Genomic DNA, 16,963 nt, shown 5'->3' with positions numbered 1-16,963 from the left:
TACATGTAAAAAGGAGGACACTGTAAAATAAAGTGTAACCAAAACTAAAATGACACGGATTCGCAGATACAAAGCTATAATATGGATTCAGACAAAAATATATCTAATAGTCTTATAACAAGACAGTTAATATATTCATAATTCATACTTTAGATGATTTATGGTGCTTTTTTTCCATCTAGAGCAGCTCAGACAATCTGCGAAATCTCTTTCAGAAGAAAAAAAAGCCATGGTTTGGAACAATAAATGATTGAAATGTTCATTTTTGGATGACTAGTACTAATTGTGATGAGCTCAACAAGCTCTGGATGCAAACACAGCCGGTGTCGTTGCGTAACGTTCATCAAACCAATCTAAGCCATGACGACATCTGACGAACACCATGACTGAGAGAACGACGGAACAAACCGCTCTGCTCTTGTTTACTGAACTGGGAACGCTGGGAATATTCCAGAACACAGCAGCCTTGAAACAAAAAGCAGATTAGCATGCAAAGCACGCAAAGCTTCCTGCTCTCAGATTCCTCTTCCTCGCTCTACATCTTTCTCAGGCCACACTCAGTTAAAACCAGGGTCTCTAATGGTCACGATATATTAATGATACGTTTAATTGATCTCAGAGACAGAGCATTGCCCTTGGTTTGTGTGTTTGGAGGGGTGTGTGTAGACGTGCCGGGGCTGGAAGGCTTTTTCTGCCTTTCCTCTAAATATAGATCAGGACGTTCTTCTCCTCTCCTGAACGACATGCGCACTGAGGGAAGGAGGGAGCGAGAGACTGAGTCTGAGAAAGAGACGCTTCACTGTTCAATCCAGCCCTGCTTTCCTCCCCCTCATTTAAAGGGCCAGTTCACCCCCAAAATAAAAATGCTGTCATTATTTACTCACTCTTATATTATTATTTTGTTCATATAAAATGAAAGGAGAAGTTTGAATGATATAATTATTTCTGTAAAAAAAAAATATATATATATAATAATAATAATAATAAATTATTATTATAATATAATTAATAATGTAAATATTTGTATTTTTATTATTATTATTATTATTATTATTGATCAAAAGTGACAGTAAGTTAAATGTTACAATGTTTTCAAATGAATGCTGTTCTTTTGAACATTCTATTCATCAGATAATCCTGAAAAAATGTATTGCACTAAAAAAAAACTTAACTTGAAACTTAAATTTTAACTGTAAAAAAAAAAAAAAAAAAAGGGGAAAAAAAGAGAAAAAAAGGGAAAAAAAGAGAAAAAAAAGAAAATTGCATAAATAGTAGAAAGACTAAAATATCATTTTCTTGTCAAATGTATTTGCAATTTCGAAAAATATATTTTTTTTTAAGTGCACAGTTTCCACAAAACTATGAATCAGCACAACAGTTTTCAACACTGATAATAATCAAATGTTTCAGAATGATTTGTGAAGGATCATGTGACACTGAAGACTGGAGTAATGATGCTGAAAATTCAGCTTTGATCACAGGAATAAATTACACTTTCCTATATATTCACATAGAACAGAGCTACTTTAAATTGTAATAATATTTCAGAATTTTCCTATTTTCACTGTATTTTTAATCAAATAAATGCAGTCTTGGTGAGCACCTCAGATCAGCTGACATTGGAAATCGAACCCATCGAACTGAAGAGCTATGGTTGAATGGAAAAAACATTCCTACATTTCATTTAGTTAATTTTAATGTTATCATATGGTTTAAAAAAAAATGCCTTTATGATCTGTCATTGTATGAAAAAGCATTAGGGATTTTTCACAAGAAAACGAAAGTGTGGAAAGCTGAGCTGATTTACACAGTGAAACTTTTCCTATAATGCGAAAGGCCGGAAAAGATGATCGATTTCACTCAATAGAGTCTGAACATCTCGACTGCGCTGCTGTTGTCCTCTCGTGTTCTTCACCAGTAAGGATGGATGGCAGGCCATTTAAAGTGGATTGGTTTGTTTGTGCGCTCAGTGTGTGACCCAGAAACAGGAGTGGAGATGGTTGAGAATCAGCTGATTCAGAACACACATGGACGTCATTATTCGGGTGGAGATATGAAGCTGTGAGGGCAGTTCACTTCAGTGTTGATGGAGGCTGGAAGCAGTAATATACTGTAATATTACAGGAGAAACCAACGACCGTGAGCAGAGACACTACACTGAGAGGAATCAAATCCACAGCTTCATAACATTTACCATGTCATTTAATTACTATTAAACTCATTTACAAATCACTTGAGATGTCGTCATTTTTATTGTTTCACTTTAAAACAAAATGTGCACGGTTTTGGTCAGTTCGGGGTTGGTCAGATTTGTTCATGTTTTTGAAAGACGTCGCTTCTGCTCATCCAGACTGTTGATTTGTAATATTGTAAAATATAATTACTATTTAAAACAGCTGTTTTCTATGTGAATATATAGTAAAGTGTAATTTATTCCTGTGATCAAAGCTGAATTTTCAGCATCATTACTCCAGTCTTCAGTGTCACATGATCCTTCACAAATCATTATAATATGATTTGATGATCAAGAAACATTTATGATTATCAGATTATCATATTTTTGTTAAAACTGATGTTTTTTAGAATTTTTTTATTATTATAAAGTTCAAAAGAACAGCATTTATTTATGAAATATAAAATGTATTTACTGTCATTTTATATCATTTACATTTTTCCTTACAGAATAAATGTATTAATTTACTTCAAAAATAAATCTTGAACGGTACTGTTCTCAATAAAAGTAAACTTACTTTTTAATTTACTTTAACCCCCAGTAACCCACTGTAGAAAACTGCAACATGCATGAAGCAATTCAATACATATTGTTTTACTAAATATGTGTTATGTACATATATACCAACACAAACTTTCAAATGTATCACAGCAACAGGTTTGGCGGGGAAATAAAGCACTATTGCTGTTTGAATCATATTTAGCATCTTCCAAGTAAACTTGTATTATAGTGTATACATTATGGTCTCAAAAGAGTCACAGTAATCTCACAGATAAACATTTCAAATGATTACCAACGTAGTCTGATGAGCTAAACAAGATGCTATGAGATAAACAAACTGGGAAAACGTCATTGCAGGCCTTTAAAGAAGCCATTTATGCCCTTTTCAAAGTCTACTAGAACAGGTTTTCCTGCTTGAATGTTGATTATTCTCCTCATATTCTCCATCGTTGCGGCTCCTCTCTTCCCAGTCTGTCAGTAACGCTCTGTTTAGTTCATGTCTCTATGAAGCCCCTCCTTCTGAAAAGCACACTGTGCTCTGATTGGTCGGCTGGATCAGTGTGTTGTGATTGGTCGAGCGCTTCGAGTGTGTTTGGGAAATGTCCCGCCCCTTACCATAACCGCCAGTTTAACACACTACTAACTAACTCAACCAGGCCCCGCCCCTTTATTCTGCGTATTAATTATTATAATGAGGAATATTGTGACGTGTTCGTTCCCGGAAGAAACTCAAGACTGCAATGGAGGCGTTTCAGGAGTTCAGGAACACTGACACTGATATAGAGAAGAACTGGAGCTTTTTCATCCTCAAACAGAAACATTACACATTAGAGAAAGATGAACATGAACATTTTTTTTTTTTAAATGCATAATTGGTCCTTATTACATAATAATCTCAGATGCATCATGAGGTGTACAAACATCCCAGGGTCATGAAAGTTTAGGGTGTCAGAAAACTCCTACATGTCCACATTTTAGCCTCTTATAGCTTGCTGAGAAGAAAGTCTAACCATATTTAATCATATATTTAACAATAACCATGAAATTGTCCAACCTGGAAAACTCATTCCAGCATTTTTAAATCCAAGATTCCTCACAAAAATATTTGTGGGAGAGAAAACATTCATATCAAGCTTGGGTCTCTGAGTGTTATGTGTATGAGTAAAGTGACAGATCTGATCAAATTTCAGTAGTCAAGTCAGAGTAAGCAGACCTGTGCAGAAACGTGAAGCTTGAGAGGGAAGTTCAATAGCACTAGCTCAGAAACACTGAAGCTGACACACTTCGGACTCCTCGTTACACACTCACTAAAGCTCTAATTGAGCTCTGAGAAGACAGAGGGAAAGAAAGAGCTAATTGTCCCATATGTGAGCCAAGAGAAAGCTTCCAATCTTGGCCCCCTTTCCCAATTTCAAGCCATCATCCGAGATAAAGGGATTTTCCCTGCTCTATAAAGTAGGTCACCTTAATTCAGGAATTGGATACAGATATTAGATCCTGGCCTGTGTGGGTCTCCTCGATTCATTACATCTCCAAACCCAATCTGGATCTCAGGGTACCACTGGTCAGCCGGGTTCAAGTGTGAGATTTCCTCATCTAAAGTGATTCGGCATGACATCTTATCAGAAGTTAAGACTGAATAACATTTCCCAAGTATTAAAGAGGACCAATAATGCTTTTTTTCCCATGTTTAACTTTCATGTCTGAGGATGAAAAAGCTCCAGTTCTTCTCTATATCAGTGTCAGTGTTTCTGAACTCCTGAAACGCCTCCATTGTAGTCTTGAGTTTCTTCCGGGAACGAACACGTCACAATATTCCTCATTTAAATAATTCATGCGCAGAATAAAGGGGCGGGGCCTGGTTGAGTTAGTTAGTAGTGTGTTAAACTGGCGGTTATGGTAAGGGGCGGGGCATTTCCCAAACACACTCGAAGCGCTCGACCAATCACAACACACTGCTCCAGCCGACCAATCAGAGCACAGTGTGCTTTTCAGAAGGAGGGGCTTCATAGAGACAGGAAGTAAACAGAGCGTTACTGACAGACTGGGAAGAGAGGAGCCGCAACAATGGAGAATATGAGGAGAATAATCAACATTCAAGCAGGAAAAGATTTTCATAGAGCCCAAAAACAACATCAAGCATATAATAGATCTCTTTAATGAGTCTAGGTCTTTGTTTCTCTACAATTCCACCATTCAAAAACTACAAAGATGTACTCAAAATATATTACTTATTTAGCAAGTTAAAAGAAAGGTAGTGACCCATTTTAAATAGACACAACTTTACTCTAAAAATATCCTCAACGTTGGCCTCCCAATAACTTGCTTAGCAGACAAAACAGAGGCGAGATGCTCGCTGCACATCTGAAACAGTCGAGGTCTTTAGAGGGATTATAAATAGCAAACATTGCAAGCTAATATGGACACAAAGTACTGAGACAGATATAAATATTTAATCAGGAGCAAGAGTTTTGAAAGCATTTCAAAATCCTATTTTAGGGAAACAAGGCGTGTGTCCACTGAGACGGTGAACTTTCGGCTTATAAAACTCTCTCAAGATCCACAAAGGAGAACCTGTCATCTTATTTTGTTCTCATTCTTTTGTTCTTAATGCCATTGAAACGAGTCTAAGCTATGATCAGTGATGACCTCCTAACTTTCAGCTGCTTGTTCCAACACAAATTTGATATGTAGCCTCAGCAAACGTAACCAAGGAAAGTGACACCCGACACTCGCTATTTCCTACCAATGGACAAATTAGCATACAATACATCAAGTTCAGCAATACAGTCAAATCAAGTCAGCGTTATTTCTACAGCAGAGATTGTTTCAAAGCAGCTTTAAAGCGATAAACTGATTTGACGGCAGAGACACTATCGGATGAGAACTGAATAATTAAGTTGTTGTCTTCTTTATAGCTGAATACTTTTTTGGTTTTTTGGTTTTTTTGGATGAAGTTTGCAACATTGACCCAGTTATTGAACTGAACTGAATCAACACTGAACTGATTTGAGCTTGTTAACTAATGTCATAGCTGAGGATGCACTGATATTAATATTCTGGCCGATACCGATAACCGATTATTCTTTATATTTGAAAGCCGATAACCGATATATTGGCCGATAAATCTAAATCCAAATTTTTATATAATTTTTGAGAGCCTGATTACAAAAACAAAAGTCTCACCATTAAAAGCCATGTCCCGAACACACAATTATGATGTTCTCATTATTATTTTATGTAGTTTATATGACATACGTGCGCTGCACATGTTGCACTGAACTGTATTTTCCTTTTTTGAAGTGATTCCAATCATATTTCAAGTCATTCAAAACCATCATGTTGAACAGTGCACATCTGAAGTTTCTCAGCTGAAGGAAATAATACATTATTTATCGGCTTTAATATATCTGGCAAATTTTCTTATTGGGCCGATAACATTAAAAAAGAACATATATCGTCCGATAATGGTGGCCGATATATCATGCATTCCCTATAGCCACACAAACCAATGCTCTGAAAAGTATATTTCAGTTCAGTGTGAGTGATTCATTCAAGGCATCCAATGATTGCAATCTGAAGGTTAGTGACAGGTAATGACAGCGGATGAGTTATTATTGACCTCAACAGTCAGAATAACACTGCTTATCATGCATATAAGAAGCTTATCCTCGCATAAAACTAAATATGTTCAAAATAAACTGACTTGCACCATAAACTGACACTTGCTGACTTTCACTGCCAGCCAGTCCAGCATCTTAGTCTGATAGCAAAGCTCAGTATCAGATCAATCCATCCTTTACTTGGTAACAACTCACTGATAATGCCAAAGTGCTTCAATTACAGCAAAATAATCAGCAAAAAATAAACTTAACATGCTTCATTGCTGTGAAGATGACAATGGCAGCCAGCTCCTCTAGCCTCGATTCAGATGAATATTAATCAGAGCTTAAATTAGACAGACTATCTTTATCCCTTCCCTTTGGCATCAGCTAACTCTCTAAAGTAAAAATAGCAGAGGAGTGAATAAATAGACATGCAGAACAATCCAAATCGATGAGACGGCATTATCAGCTCAGACTTGGAATGAAAGTCTGAGTTTATGTGAGGTTTCTCTGAAGATTGATTGAGATCGATGCCCTTAAAATAAGGGGGGGGGGGGGGGGGGGGCGGGGGGTTCACAGCGATGCCATTAAAGAACAAATCTGGGTTCTCCAAAGAACCTTTCAGTGATCAGGGACCTCATTTATAAACGTTGCGTACGCACAAAAGAAGGCGTACGCCGCTCTCTACGCAATAATTGGTATTTATAAAAAGCAAACTTGACGGGAAAATGTGCGGTACTTCACACAAACTCTGACCCAGGCGTACGCACAAAAACGGGTGAAATGAGAAATGGCGACACCGTCGGCAGAAGGAAGAAACACGTGAAAGTGTGTGAAACTGTAGACCGTTGTGTAAAAGAAATGGCAATACTGTCTCTCTTAAATAACATGAAGACTTCACAAAGCAAGTCTTACAATGAACAGCCTACACGAACACCCGTCTGATCGATCTGCAGTGTAAAACAAACAAAATAAAACAAATGAACACATATTTGCAAAAAGAAAAGTGAAATATGTTCTGCAATAATATTGGCTTAATAGGGATTCCCCAATAATTGCAGGCAGTCTCTCATCAAGAGGGGTCAGCTCCGGTGTCCCCTTTCCCCCACCCGTGGCAGACGCACTCTGGCGATGGAGCGCTAGACGCTTTTTTGCATCGACTTTGATGTCCGACCATGTCTTTTTTATTTCGGCCACGGTCCGAGGTTGTGAGGCTGCAGCATTAACGGCGTCTGCAACCTTTTGCCACTCAAGTGCCACACTGTGCCCTCCAAACAACATTTTACTCCTCTTTTCCACCTCGCCAACGATAATTTCTACTTCACATTGAGTGAAGTTACGTTTCTTGGTTTTCCTCGCTGTGTTTGCCATGATTTCGCAATCGATGAATATTAACTTGTGGGCGTTTCACGGACTATTTATGGGCAACTATGGGCGTGACATGAAGCCGCAAAAGCTGCGCTACATTTAGAATTGATTGTGATTTATTAAGGGAAAACTGCGTTGGATGTGCGTGCGCACGGTTTTATAAATCCGAATATTTCTGTGCGTACGCACATCCTATGTTTCATCCGTACGCCACTTCTGACGCAAATCCTACGCAAAGTTTTATAAATGAGGCCCCAGATCCTAAAAAGAACCATTTTTTATCTTAATGTGAAGAAGGTTTTAAAAATCTAAAGAAGCTTTTTTCCACGATTAAGAAACTTGTGTGCAATGGAAAGATCCATGGATGTTAAAGGTTTATCAAGGAAACATCAATGCCATTAAAGGGATAGTTCACTTTGAAATTAATTTTTGGTATGTTTTAGCTTACCTCAAGGGCATCCAAGATGTAGGTGTCTTTTTTTCCGCAGTAGTTTCAATTTTGATATTTTTAGGTCAAACCGTTCTTGTCTGTCAGTCATATAATGCAGGTCTATGGTCACGGTCTCAAAACACAAGCACAGAGTCCAAATTAAAACAATTCCCCGTCGTCCAAATTAAACAATTCCCCATCGTAAGTACACATTGATGGCCTAAGACACGAAACGAGCGATTTGTGTGAGAAAACGAACAGTATTTATATATACACTAGATGTCGCCTTGTCTACGGCAGTTCATTGGAACGAATGTCTTTAAGGCGACATCTAGTGTATATATCTATGCACCAGTCTGCGTACACGTCAGATCAGATCACTCGGACATGGCTGTGTATAAGTGGTAAAAACGATATAAATACTGTTCGTAAGCTAAAACATACCAAAAATTCATTTCAAAGTGAACTATCCCTATAAAGAAGCTTTATTTTAAGAGTATACATGGTGTATTCCTAAGGCAAGGCAAGGCAAGGCAAGTTTATTTATATAGCACATTTCATACACAATGGCAATTCAAAGTGCTTTACATAGAAGAAATTCAAATAATGAAAAGAAATAAGAATAATTAAAACAGTTTAGAAAAATAATAAAATACAGTACTTTTAAAAAAATAAAAAAAGAATATTATTATAGATCTTTCCTTCAAAGGATTCCCTTAAGACTTAAATCTTTCAACCTTCTTTTAACCTTCAATCTTCTTACGACTTCCATCTATCAACTTTCCTTTAACTTTCTTTTCTCCCTCATTTACTCACACGTTCTTTTCACTTTCTTTAGCACTGCGTTCACATTCTTTCTCAGACGAAAACTTTAATATCGTCATTTAAATACTGTTCTACTTTCAAACCCACATTAATACACGTCACTTTCACATTATCACCTTCTGAGTGGGCATTTACAGTTTCGGGCTAAATGCCCTGCTGACATAGGAGAAATTAAAATAATTAAAAGAAATAAGAATAATTAAAACAGTTTAGAAAAATAGAGTAAAATACAGTACAGTACAAACAGTCGGACGAACAGCGGCACAGTGCTCATTCAGTAAATGCACAGCTAAACAGAAGTGTTTTGAGTCTGGATTTGAATGTGACCACTGTAGGAGCACATCTGATCTCTTCTGGAAGCTGGTTCCAGCTGTGGCTGGCATAATAGCTAAAAGCAGACTCACCATGTTTAGAATGAACCCTTGGTATTTCTAGCTGATATGATCCTAATGATCTGAGTGATCTGTTGGGTTTATATTCAGTGAGCATATCTGCAATGTATTGAGGTCCTAGGCCATTGAATGATTTATATACCAGTAATAATACTTTAAAATCAATCCTAAATCTAACTGGGAGCCAGTGTAAAGACCTGAGGACTGGTGTGATATGTTCATATTTTCTGGTTCTGCTCAGAATCCTGGCGGCAGCGTTCTGTATGAGCTGCAACTGTCTTATGGTCTTTTTGGGAAGGCCAGTGAGGAGTCCATTACAATAATCCACCCTGCTGGTGATGAAAGCATGCACAAGTTTCTCTAAGTCTTGTCTGGAAACAAAGCATCTAATTCTTGCAATATTTTTCAGATGATAGTATGCTGATTTAGTTATTGCTTTGACATGACTACTGAAACTAAGGTCTGACTCTAGTGTCACACCAAGATTCCTGACTTGATGTTTAGTTGTTTGACCCCTAGAGTGAAGGTATGCGTTCACCTTGAGAACTTTGCGTTTTGAACTTGAGAAACTGCGTTTCCAAACGCAATAACTTCAGTTTTGTCTTTGTTTAATTGAAGAAAGTTTTGACACATCCAACTGTTGACTTCATCAATGCATTGGCACAGGGAGTCAATGGGGCTGTAATCGTTGGGCGATAGGGCTAAGTAGAGCTGTGTGTCGTCTGCATAGCTGTGGTAAGCAATTTGGTTATTTCTCATTATTTGGCTCATTGGGAGCATATACAGGTTGAACAGGAGTGGCGCAAGACTTTGTTCCTAAGAAGAAATGTACATAATGTTCCAAGATAAGCAAGTGATTTCAAATTAGCACTTCAACTAAGGAATGCTATGAGAAACGCTGAACTCATATTTTATATTGCTCAGGTTTGTCGACTTAGAAAACTCACTGAGGAATGCTTGAACTACATGCATGCTGAAATCAAAGTCAATGACTGACCGATGAGTGCATATTTAGAATCTCCACAAGAATCATTTCACACCATTAAAGTCACCTTAAAAACAAAACTGAAATTTCTTATTTTTTATGCAATATTGCAGTGTTTATTCTAAATGATTTATCCGTGCACATCGTATTAAATTCATGTTCCTGGTAATCTTGAATCAGAATAACTTCCCCTCATCTCCTCTCTGATGATGAGGGCGGGGCAACCTGTCAATCACATGAGATCAGCCAATAGCAAACCACGACCATCCAATTAATTCCCCACAGAATTCCGCCCACATTTGTTCACGTTTAAGAAACGTTTCACTCGGATTGATGTCACAAAAGGGAAGAAAAGATGAGCACAACTTCTGTTTTCATGACTTTAACATCAGACTTGGCTGATTTGAATATATACAAAAGAATGATATTTGAGAGATGCAGCTGAGGAAACTCTTATCAGCAAATAATGTTACAAAACATATTAAAATAAAGTTTAAAAACCAGGAAAAAGCACAATTACAGAAACTTTCACCTATCAATAGTGTCGCGTTAAACCTCTTAAACTGATGCATGACACAATATTAATCTGTTTCCATAAAGGTCTTCAGCCTTCAGAACAAAGTATTTCCAAATCAACCGATTTTAATATCCCAATTTCCCATTCACTAAACATGTTGATTTTTTGTGACATCATAAAATAAACATCTACCAGGAAACTATTCATATCTTGAGAAAAGTTTCTCTCACTTATAAACCTTTTATTTTTAGGATCACTTGATGAATGTTCAAAAGAACATTTATTTCAAATATGTTTTGTAACAATGTAAAAGTCTTAACTATAATTTTTTTATCAATTTAATGCATCATATTATTATTTATTTAAACATATTGATCCCAAACTAGTGTGAATAAAGGTCAGGATTAGACTGATTTGCCTTAAATAAAGAATAACCCTCTTAAGACGGCAAGTACAGTAGGTCTGAACAAAGAACATGTTTAACATCTAATAAAAAATTCATAAAGCCAACTCAACTGCCCTATATAAGAAAATAGTCCTTAACACCCTCTCAATTATTCCGATCAAGCTTGCTCTCTTCAGAAGCTGTAGTCTGGCACACACTACTATCTGTCGACATGTTCTCCAGCGCTGCGTACACATATCAGCAGTGTGTTTCAGCACATCAGACTCTGAGTCCGCCTGGAGTGTGTGAGAGTCAGTCTCAGTCTCTCAGCGTTTTGATCTCGAGTCGGTTCAGCGGCTTGAGAATGCAAATGTCTTTGAGCGTCTCATGTGACTGTGAGCGATCCGTCACCAGGCCATTCCAACACATATTCCTTACACACCAATGGGATTTCTCAAGCATTTCTCCTCATTTGAGACTCGCCGAACATTTCAACATAACATGCATATTTCTGCTGCTTAAAGTGCCTCTATTATGCCATTTTAAAGGTTTCTAATTTTGTTTTGGAATCTCCTACAAAAGATTTACATACATCCAAGATCAAAAAACACTGATTTTCTCATAATATTAAGTGCAGCATCATCCCTTTTCTCTCAGTGTCTGAAACGGTTCATTCGAAGATTCAGTCTCTCTAAGCTCCGCCTCTCTGAGAGCTGCTCTGCTCTGATTGGTCAGATGGCCCAATCTGCTCTGATTGGTCAGAAATCAAACGCTCATTATCATATCTGAATCTCCACTCTTGACACACAGTGATACGAACAGTAACGATGGCGTGGGTTTCACCGTATCAATCTCATCAAAGTGGATTTGCTTTGTCAGCAGAAAACAGCGTCTTCTCGACACGAACAACACGAACCAAACTCTCCCAGTCTCAGATACACTACAGTGTTTGAGGGCGGAGCTAAGAGACGCTGTTCAGCCAATCAAGAGCATAGACTGGCATTATGCAAATTAGTTACAAACCTACATAGGTTCAGCAGGAATTGAGACTGAATTACTGACAACTCGTTTCAGTTCAGAATCATTTCTTTCTTTTAGGAGACATTAACTCCATTTATCTGCACTTTGATCTTTTACATTCACAAACAGCTACAGTATAATACACACTACATTAGCGGTAATATCCAAAAAAGCATAATAGGGGCACTTTAGTGCACATCACAAATGCAGGAATCTAGTGTTTTGCTGTCTTATAAAGTGTAAACGTCACTTCTAAAAGCAGAACAGCGTCCACTGAGGAATCATTCATTAACTAAACAGCCCTCCAGTCACACTGCCGTCTTCACCCGGGCTTTCAGCTTATGCTGTATGTCACGTCCCAGATGACCAATCATGAAGAAGAATCAGAAGAGTTTTGAGGAGCCAAAGCATCTATAACAAGTACACCCCTGAGATGATACAGCAAGATCCTTCCAGAAAGCGTTTAATATGTATGATCACTCACAGTTTTGCCACAGATATTTAGGCAGTGGCCGTTTTTCAGTGGAAGAGTGTACATGTACTCTCCATAAAGATCCATTAATGTTTTGTTTGTAAAGCAGAAATTCTCAGGTTCTCTATTCTCCTGACCGTATATGCTGAGACAGGACTTCTTCAGTATGCTGACAACAAAAGGTTTAGAAATGTAATTTTGGCTTTTGGCCCAACAAGTGACAGTATCTAGTACAGTACGACTCCTCAATTAAAGATGGAACCACCAAAACAATGTTTTGGGATGTTTTCTGTCTAAAAGGTTCAGATGCATTTACCCCATCTTCATTAAACTTGAGTCAAGTGAATGCTTTAATCACATATATTCTCGAGATGCATGTATAGGATGAATCAGGGTTTTAACAATTAAACATTTTCATTACTATCAAAAGCAAAATGTTATTTATACAAGCATGGCGACTCAACTAATCTAAGAAATGCTAATGGAATTGCAGTCATACTGTAGCCTATTTGGAAGCAGGCCAAATCAGATCAAACAAGTTCCTACTGGATAAAATGTGTTTTTTTCTTCAAAAGTTCAATTTATCGAGTAGATTCCAAATCATTATATATGTAAAGTGAAGCGTATCCAAAAAGCTTTCATAATTGTTTACATTCTGCTGAAAATCCTAAGCAGTTAAAGGATAGGATCCATTGTTACATAATAACCCATACTGTAAATTGTACAGTGACAGCACGGGCTATGGGGCATGTTGTCACAAAAGGTAAACATATAAGGAATATTATTTTCCAGTGTGAGAACAGTGGAGATATCCGATGGCTTTAGGCATGAGCTCATACAAAAACTCACTTTATAGCCCGTCATTCCACAGACCGAATTTAATAAGCAGAAATCACTAGATCACGTGTGATTGCAGAGATGTTAATTCTTTAGATTATTCCTAGTTCAACTGATCTGCCAATACGATCGATAAGACGTCATTCGATACAAGCATCATTAGATGTCTTTAGGAATAAACCTACCTCGCATTGGGTTCTGAATCCAGAGGATTCCTCCGATGAGGTGTGGAGATTGCCCTAACATCATGTCACCAGAGCAGGTGGTCGAAACAACACAAACACCTGTCTAACAGAAGCGCCTTATGAAATCTGATTAATAATAATAACGCGCTCGCGCAAATCCGCTCCTCAATGAAGCGCGCATCGCATCCGAATCAGCAGAGTCAAAGAGTCGCACAAAACACAGCTTTTACTCATTAAAACGGTGGATTGTGAGCACGCACATGCCGTGTTGTGTTCTGCTCCTCTCAGTGGTCTTCTTCTGTGAATCAGAGAGGATGAGCGCGCAGACTGAATGATGCAGATCGCCAATCTTTACACTACATGCATAGACTGCTCTCACACACACGCGCGGCCCCGCGAGCCCATCTCTATGTCATAGCTTTCCAGTGTAAGAGCAGGGCAAAGATCTGCGGCTGATCGGCAGCCAATCATAATCCCAAACCTGCTGTGTTTGTGTGTGTGTGTACTTGTGGCGTTCATTTCAATACACAAACATTTCAGCATAAATGAATGTTTAAAGGCTTACCTTGAACAGCCATGCTGCTAGTGCATGAGTTCGGGCATCATGGGAAGGTAAAGCTGCTGCTTGTCTGTGATTCTGCCAACGCGTCTCGCTTATTAACACTTGCCAAGTAAAACCCTCTGTGAATCCGAGCGGGCTGGAGAAGTGAGATCTGCTCTCAGGGGATCATGGGAAGTGGAGTTGATGTAGTAGTGGACTTAGTGGAGTTACTAGAGTTACACCTTTAACTTACTGGATCTCCAAGCACGCTGTTAGACCGGTTTCATCTCACTTTATTAAGACAGCATGGACACGTTTGTTTGTTTGTTTGTTTGCATTTATTTATAGGCGTATAATAACATACAGTATTTAAAATGCATCAAACGTTACAGACCGTGTGCGTGTGTGTGTGTGAGAGAGAGAGAGAGAGAGAGAGAGAGAGAGAGAGAGAGAGAGAGAGAGAGAAGAAAGTGAGTGTGTGTGTGTGTGTGTGTGTGTGTGTGTGTGAGAGAGAGAGAAAGTGTGTGTGTGTGTGATAAGAGAATGTGTGTGTGTGTGTGTGTGTGTGTGTGTGTGTGTGTGTGTGTGTGTGTGTGTGTGTGTGTGTGTGTGTGTGTGATAAGAGAGAGAGTATGAGTGAGTGTGTGTGTGTGTGTGTGTGTGTGTGTGTGTGTGTGTGTGCGTGTGTGTGTGTGAGAGAGAGAGAGAGAGAGAGAGAGAGAGTGTGTGTGTGGTTAGTACTTAACCACACATTTATTGTATTTGTATTTAATTAAACTTGTGTAACTGTGAACTTGTTGCATACTTCATAGCTTACTATACATTTTTTGAAATGTTCTGAAAATTGTGGCATAGACTTTCTTCATTGTTAACATTCCTAACATGTTTGAAAGACAGTCGAATAACTCTATGAACTCCACTTCTTATTAATTTTTTTAATTAGATTTGCAAAAAGTACAAAACCCTGAATCAGAACAACTGGAGAGCTGCACACATTCTTTAATGAAAGAGTTTGACATCTCAGGATGAGACAGAAGCTTAAAGTGAACGCAGAGACTGAAGATTCATCATTACAGAACTCAGAATATTTGCATTATCATGTCAACCGCTGTAACTGAGCACATCATAACCCAATTCAGGTTATAAATGGGAAATGTGCAAGAATAAATGTCAAACACGAGGTTCGTTTAGGTTTGTGTGTCCGAATGGAAGAAACTGCAGAAAACTGATTGAATCGTGTTGCTGTAATGAAATGCCTGTGCTTTAGTGGAAGGGAGATGGAGAACAATATCTGTAAACCAACATAGTGTTTTAAATTTTTCTACATTAAGAACAAGGTGATTATCCAAGTCTCAGGAAAGTAAACCAGTAATTTCATCTTCCAGCTGTAATTTGTGGAATTTGAGGTTTACTTTGGCATCTCGACAGCCTCCAGACTCTTGTCCACTGACAGCCAGTGAATGGAGAATATACTGTATGATTACAGATGGACATCATGAACCTGCCATGTGGGAAACCACTGTACATATACATATACTGTACAGTTGAGTCCTGAAATCAGTGAAATTCTGACCATTGAGTGCGAACAACGTTTCACATTTTTATCTCACGATACAGCGTTTCCTGCTAATGGTTTTTGATCCGCATTCCTGAAGATTATAGTCAGCTCTTGTCTGTCGGGTTTCCAGACAAAACCAAATGCTGGAATGCTTGGCATTGGTTTATCAGTTTGCTCTGTGGTTGTTCTGCTACATTACTCTCTTCATGCACTTGACACACAACCACATGACAAGGAACCACTACAAATGAGTGTATAGCTTCCCATAAACATGCTGTCATTTATTGTTGAGAATGTCTTACATATTTTTGAAAGATGTCAGCCAAACCAGTGTGCTAACAATCCATAAAAAAATGAGCATCTGTGGATTAATATGTGATGGATAGAAGTGCGCGAGGCAGAGCCTAACGTGGGCTCGTTCAACAGACTCGTCTTAAATACTTCCGGCATGATGAAACTTAATGTATTTACCAGTTACCATATCAACACTATATAGAGAAAGCATTGCCCCAAAATTCAGAAATCTTTGGGAGATATCACTGAACATTTAACCATAGCAAAAGTACACTCTTAAAACGGATGTGTTAAAAACAACACAACCTGTGTTATAGCTTAACACACCAGTGTGTCTAGTTAAGGACAACACATTTTGTGTTACTTTTAACTCAACCAGTGTTTTTTATTTTTTTTTTTAAAAATTATGTTTTTTTTTATGTTATTTTGTTTTTTGGGTGTGTTTTTTTTTGCATGATCGAACCATTTGTTAACAATCTACTGGCGTTGTAAAATAAAATTCTGTAGTACTTTGCTCTATAGCTTGAAAAAGGGAAAATAAAGTAAAATACTTTCAAAAACCCAACAAAAAAAAATCTTCACTTTGAAGTAGATTATTTTCCAAAAAAGGAACCATTAAGAACATTGAAAACAAAAAATAAGAAGGGTGTGAATTACACGTCTGACAATAGGCACTGGCATTTTCTCTTGAACGCACTGAACGTTCGGACAGCAACAGAATTCTCCTTACAGCGTCTCGGGTTCATACTGTAGGCTCAGATGTGGCTTGTCTCCAGGTCTGTCCACCTAGCATTTACACTTGCAGGAACTGTGGA

The 16,963-nt window shown here is 38.0% G+C and overlaps 1 protein-coding gene across 2 annotated transcripts in view; it reads right to left on the bottom strand.

Moving 5' to 3' along the window:
- samd12 (sterile alpha motif domain containing 12) overlaps positions 1-14,513 on the bottom strand; it is a 116,423-nt gene extending 101,910 nt beyond the window's left edge. Inside the window, exon 1 of one of the 2 annotated variants that reach the window (XM_082186010.1) lies at positions 14,321-14,513. In XM_082186010.1, the coding sequence (XP_082042136.1) occupies positions 14,321-14,333 (13 nt within the window). In that variant the 5' untranslated portion in view covers positions 14,334-14,513. Of the gene's footprint in view, positions 1-13,755; positions 14,190-14,320 lie in introns of those variants that run through there. The other variant, XM_082186009.1, reaches the window with a different exon arrangement.
- Between the last annotated feature and the right edge of the window lie 2,450 nt (positions 14,514-16,963).

Source organism: Leuciscus leuciscus (genome assembly GCF_965113295.1).
Source record: "Leuciscus leuciscus genome assembly, chromosome: 12".
Classification (NCBI taxonomy): domain Eukaryota; kingdom Metazoa; phylum Chordata; class Actinopteri; order Cypriniformes; family Leuciscidae; genus Leuciscus; species Leuciscus leuciscus.
The sequence above is the reverse complement of the archived record's forward strand: the minus strand, read 5'-3'. Positions and strand labels throughout refer to the sequence as shown.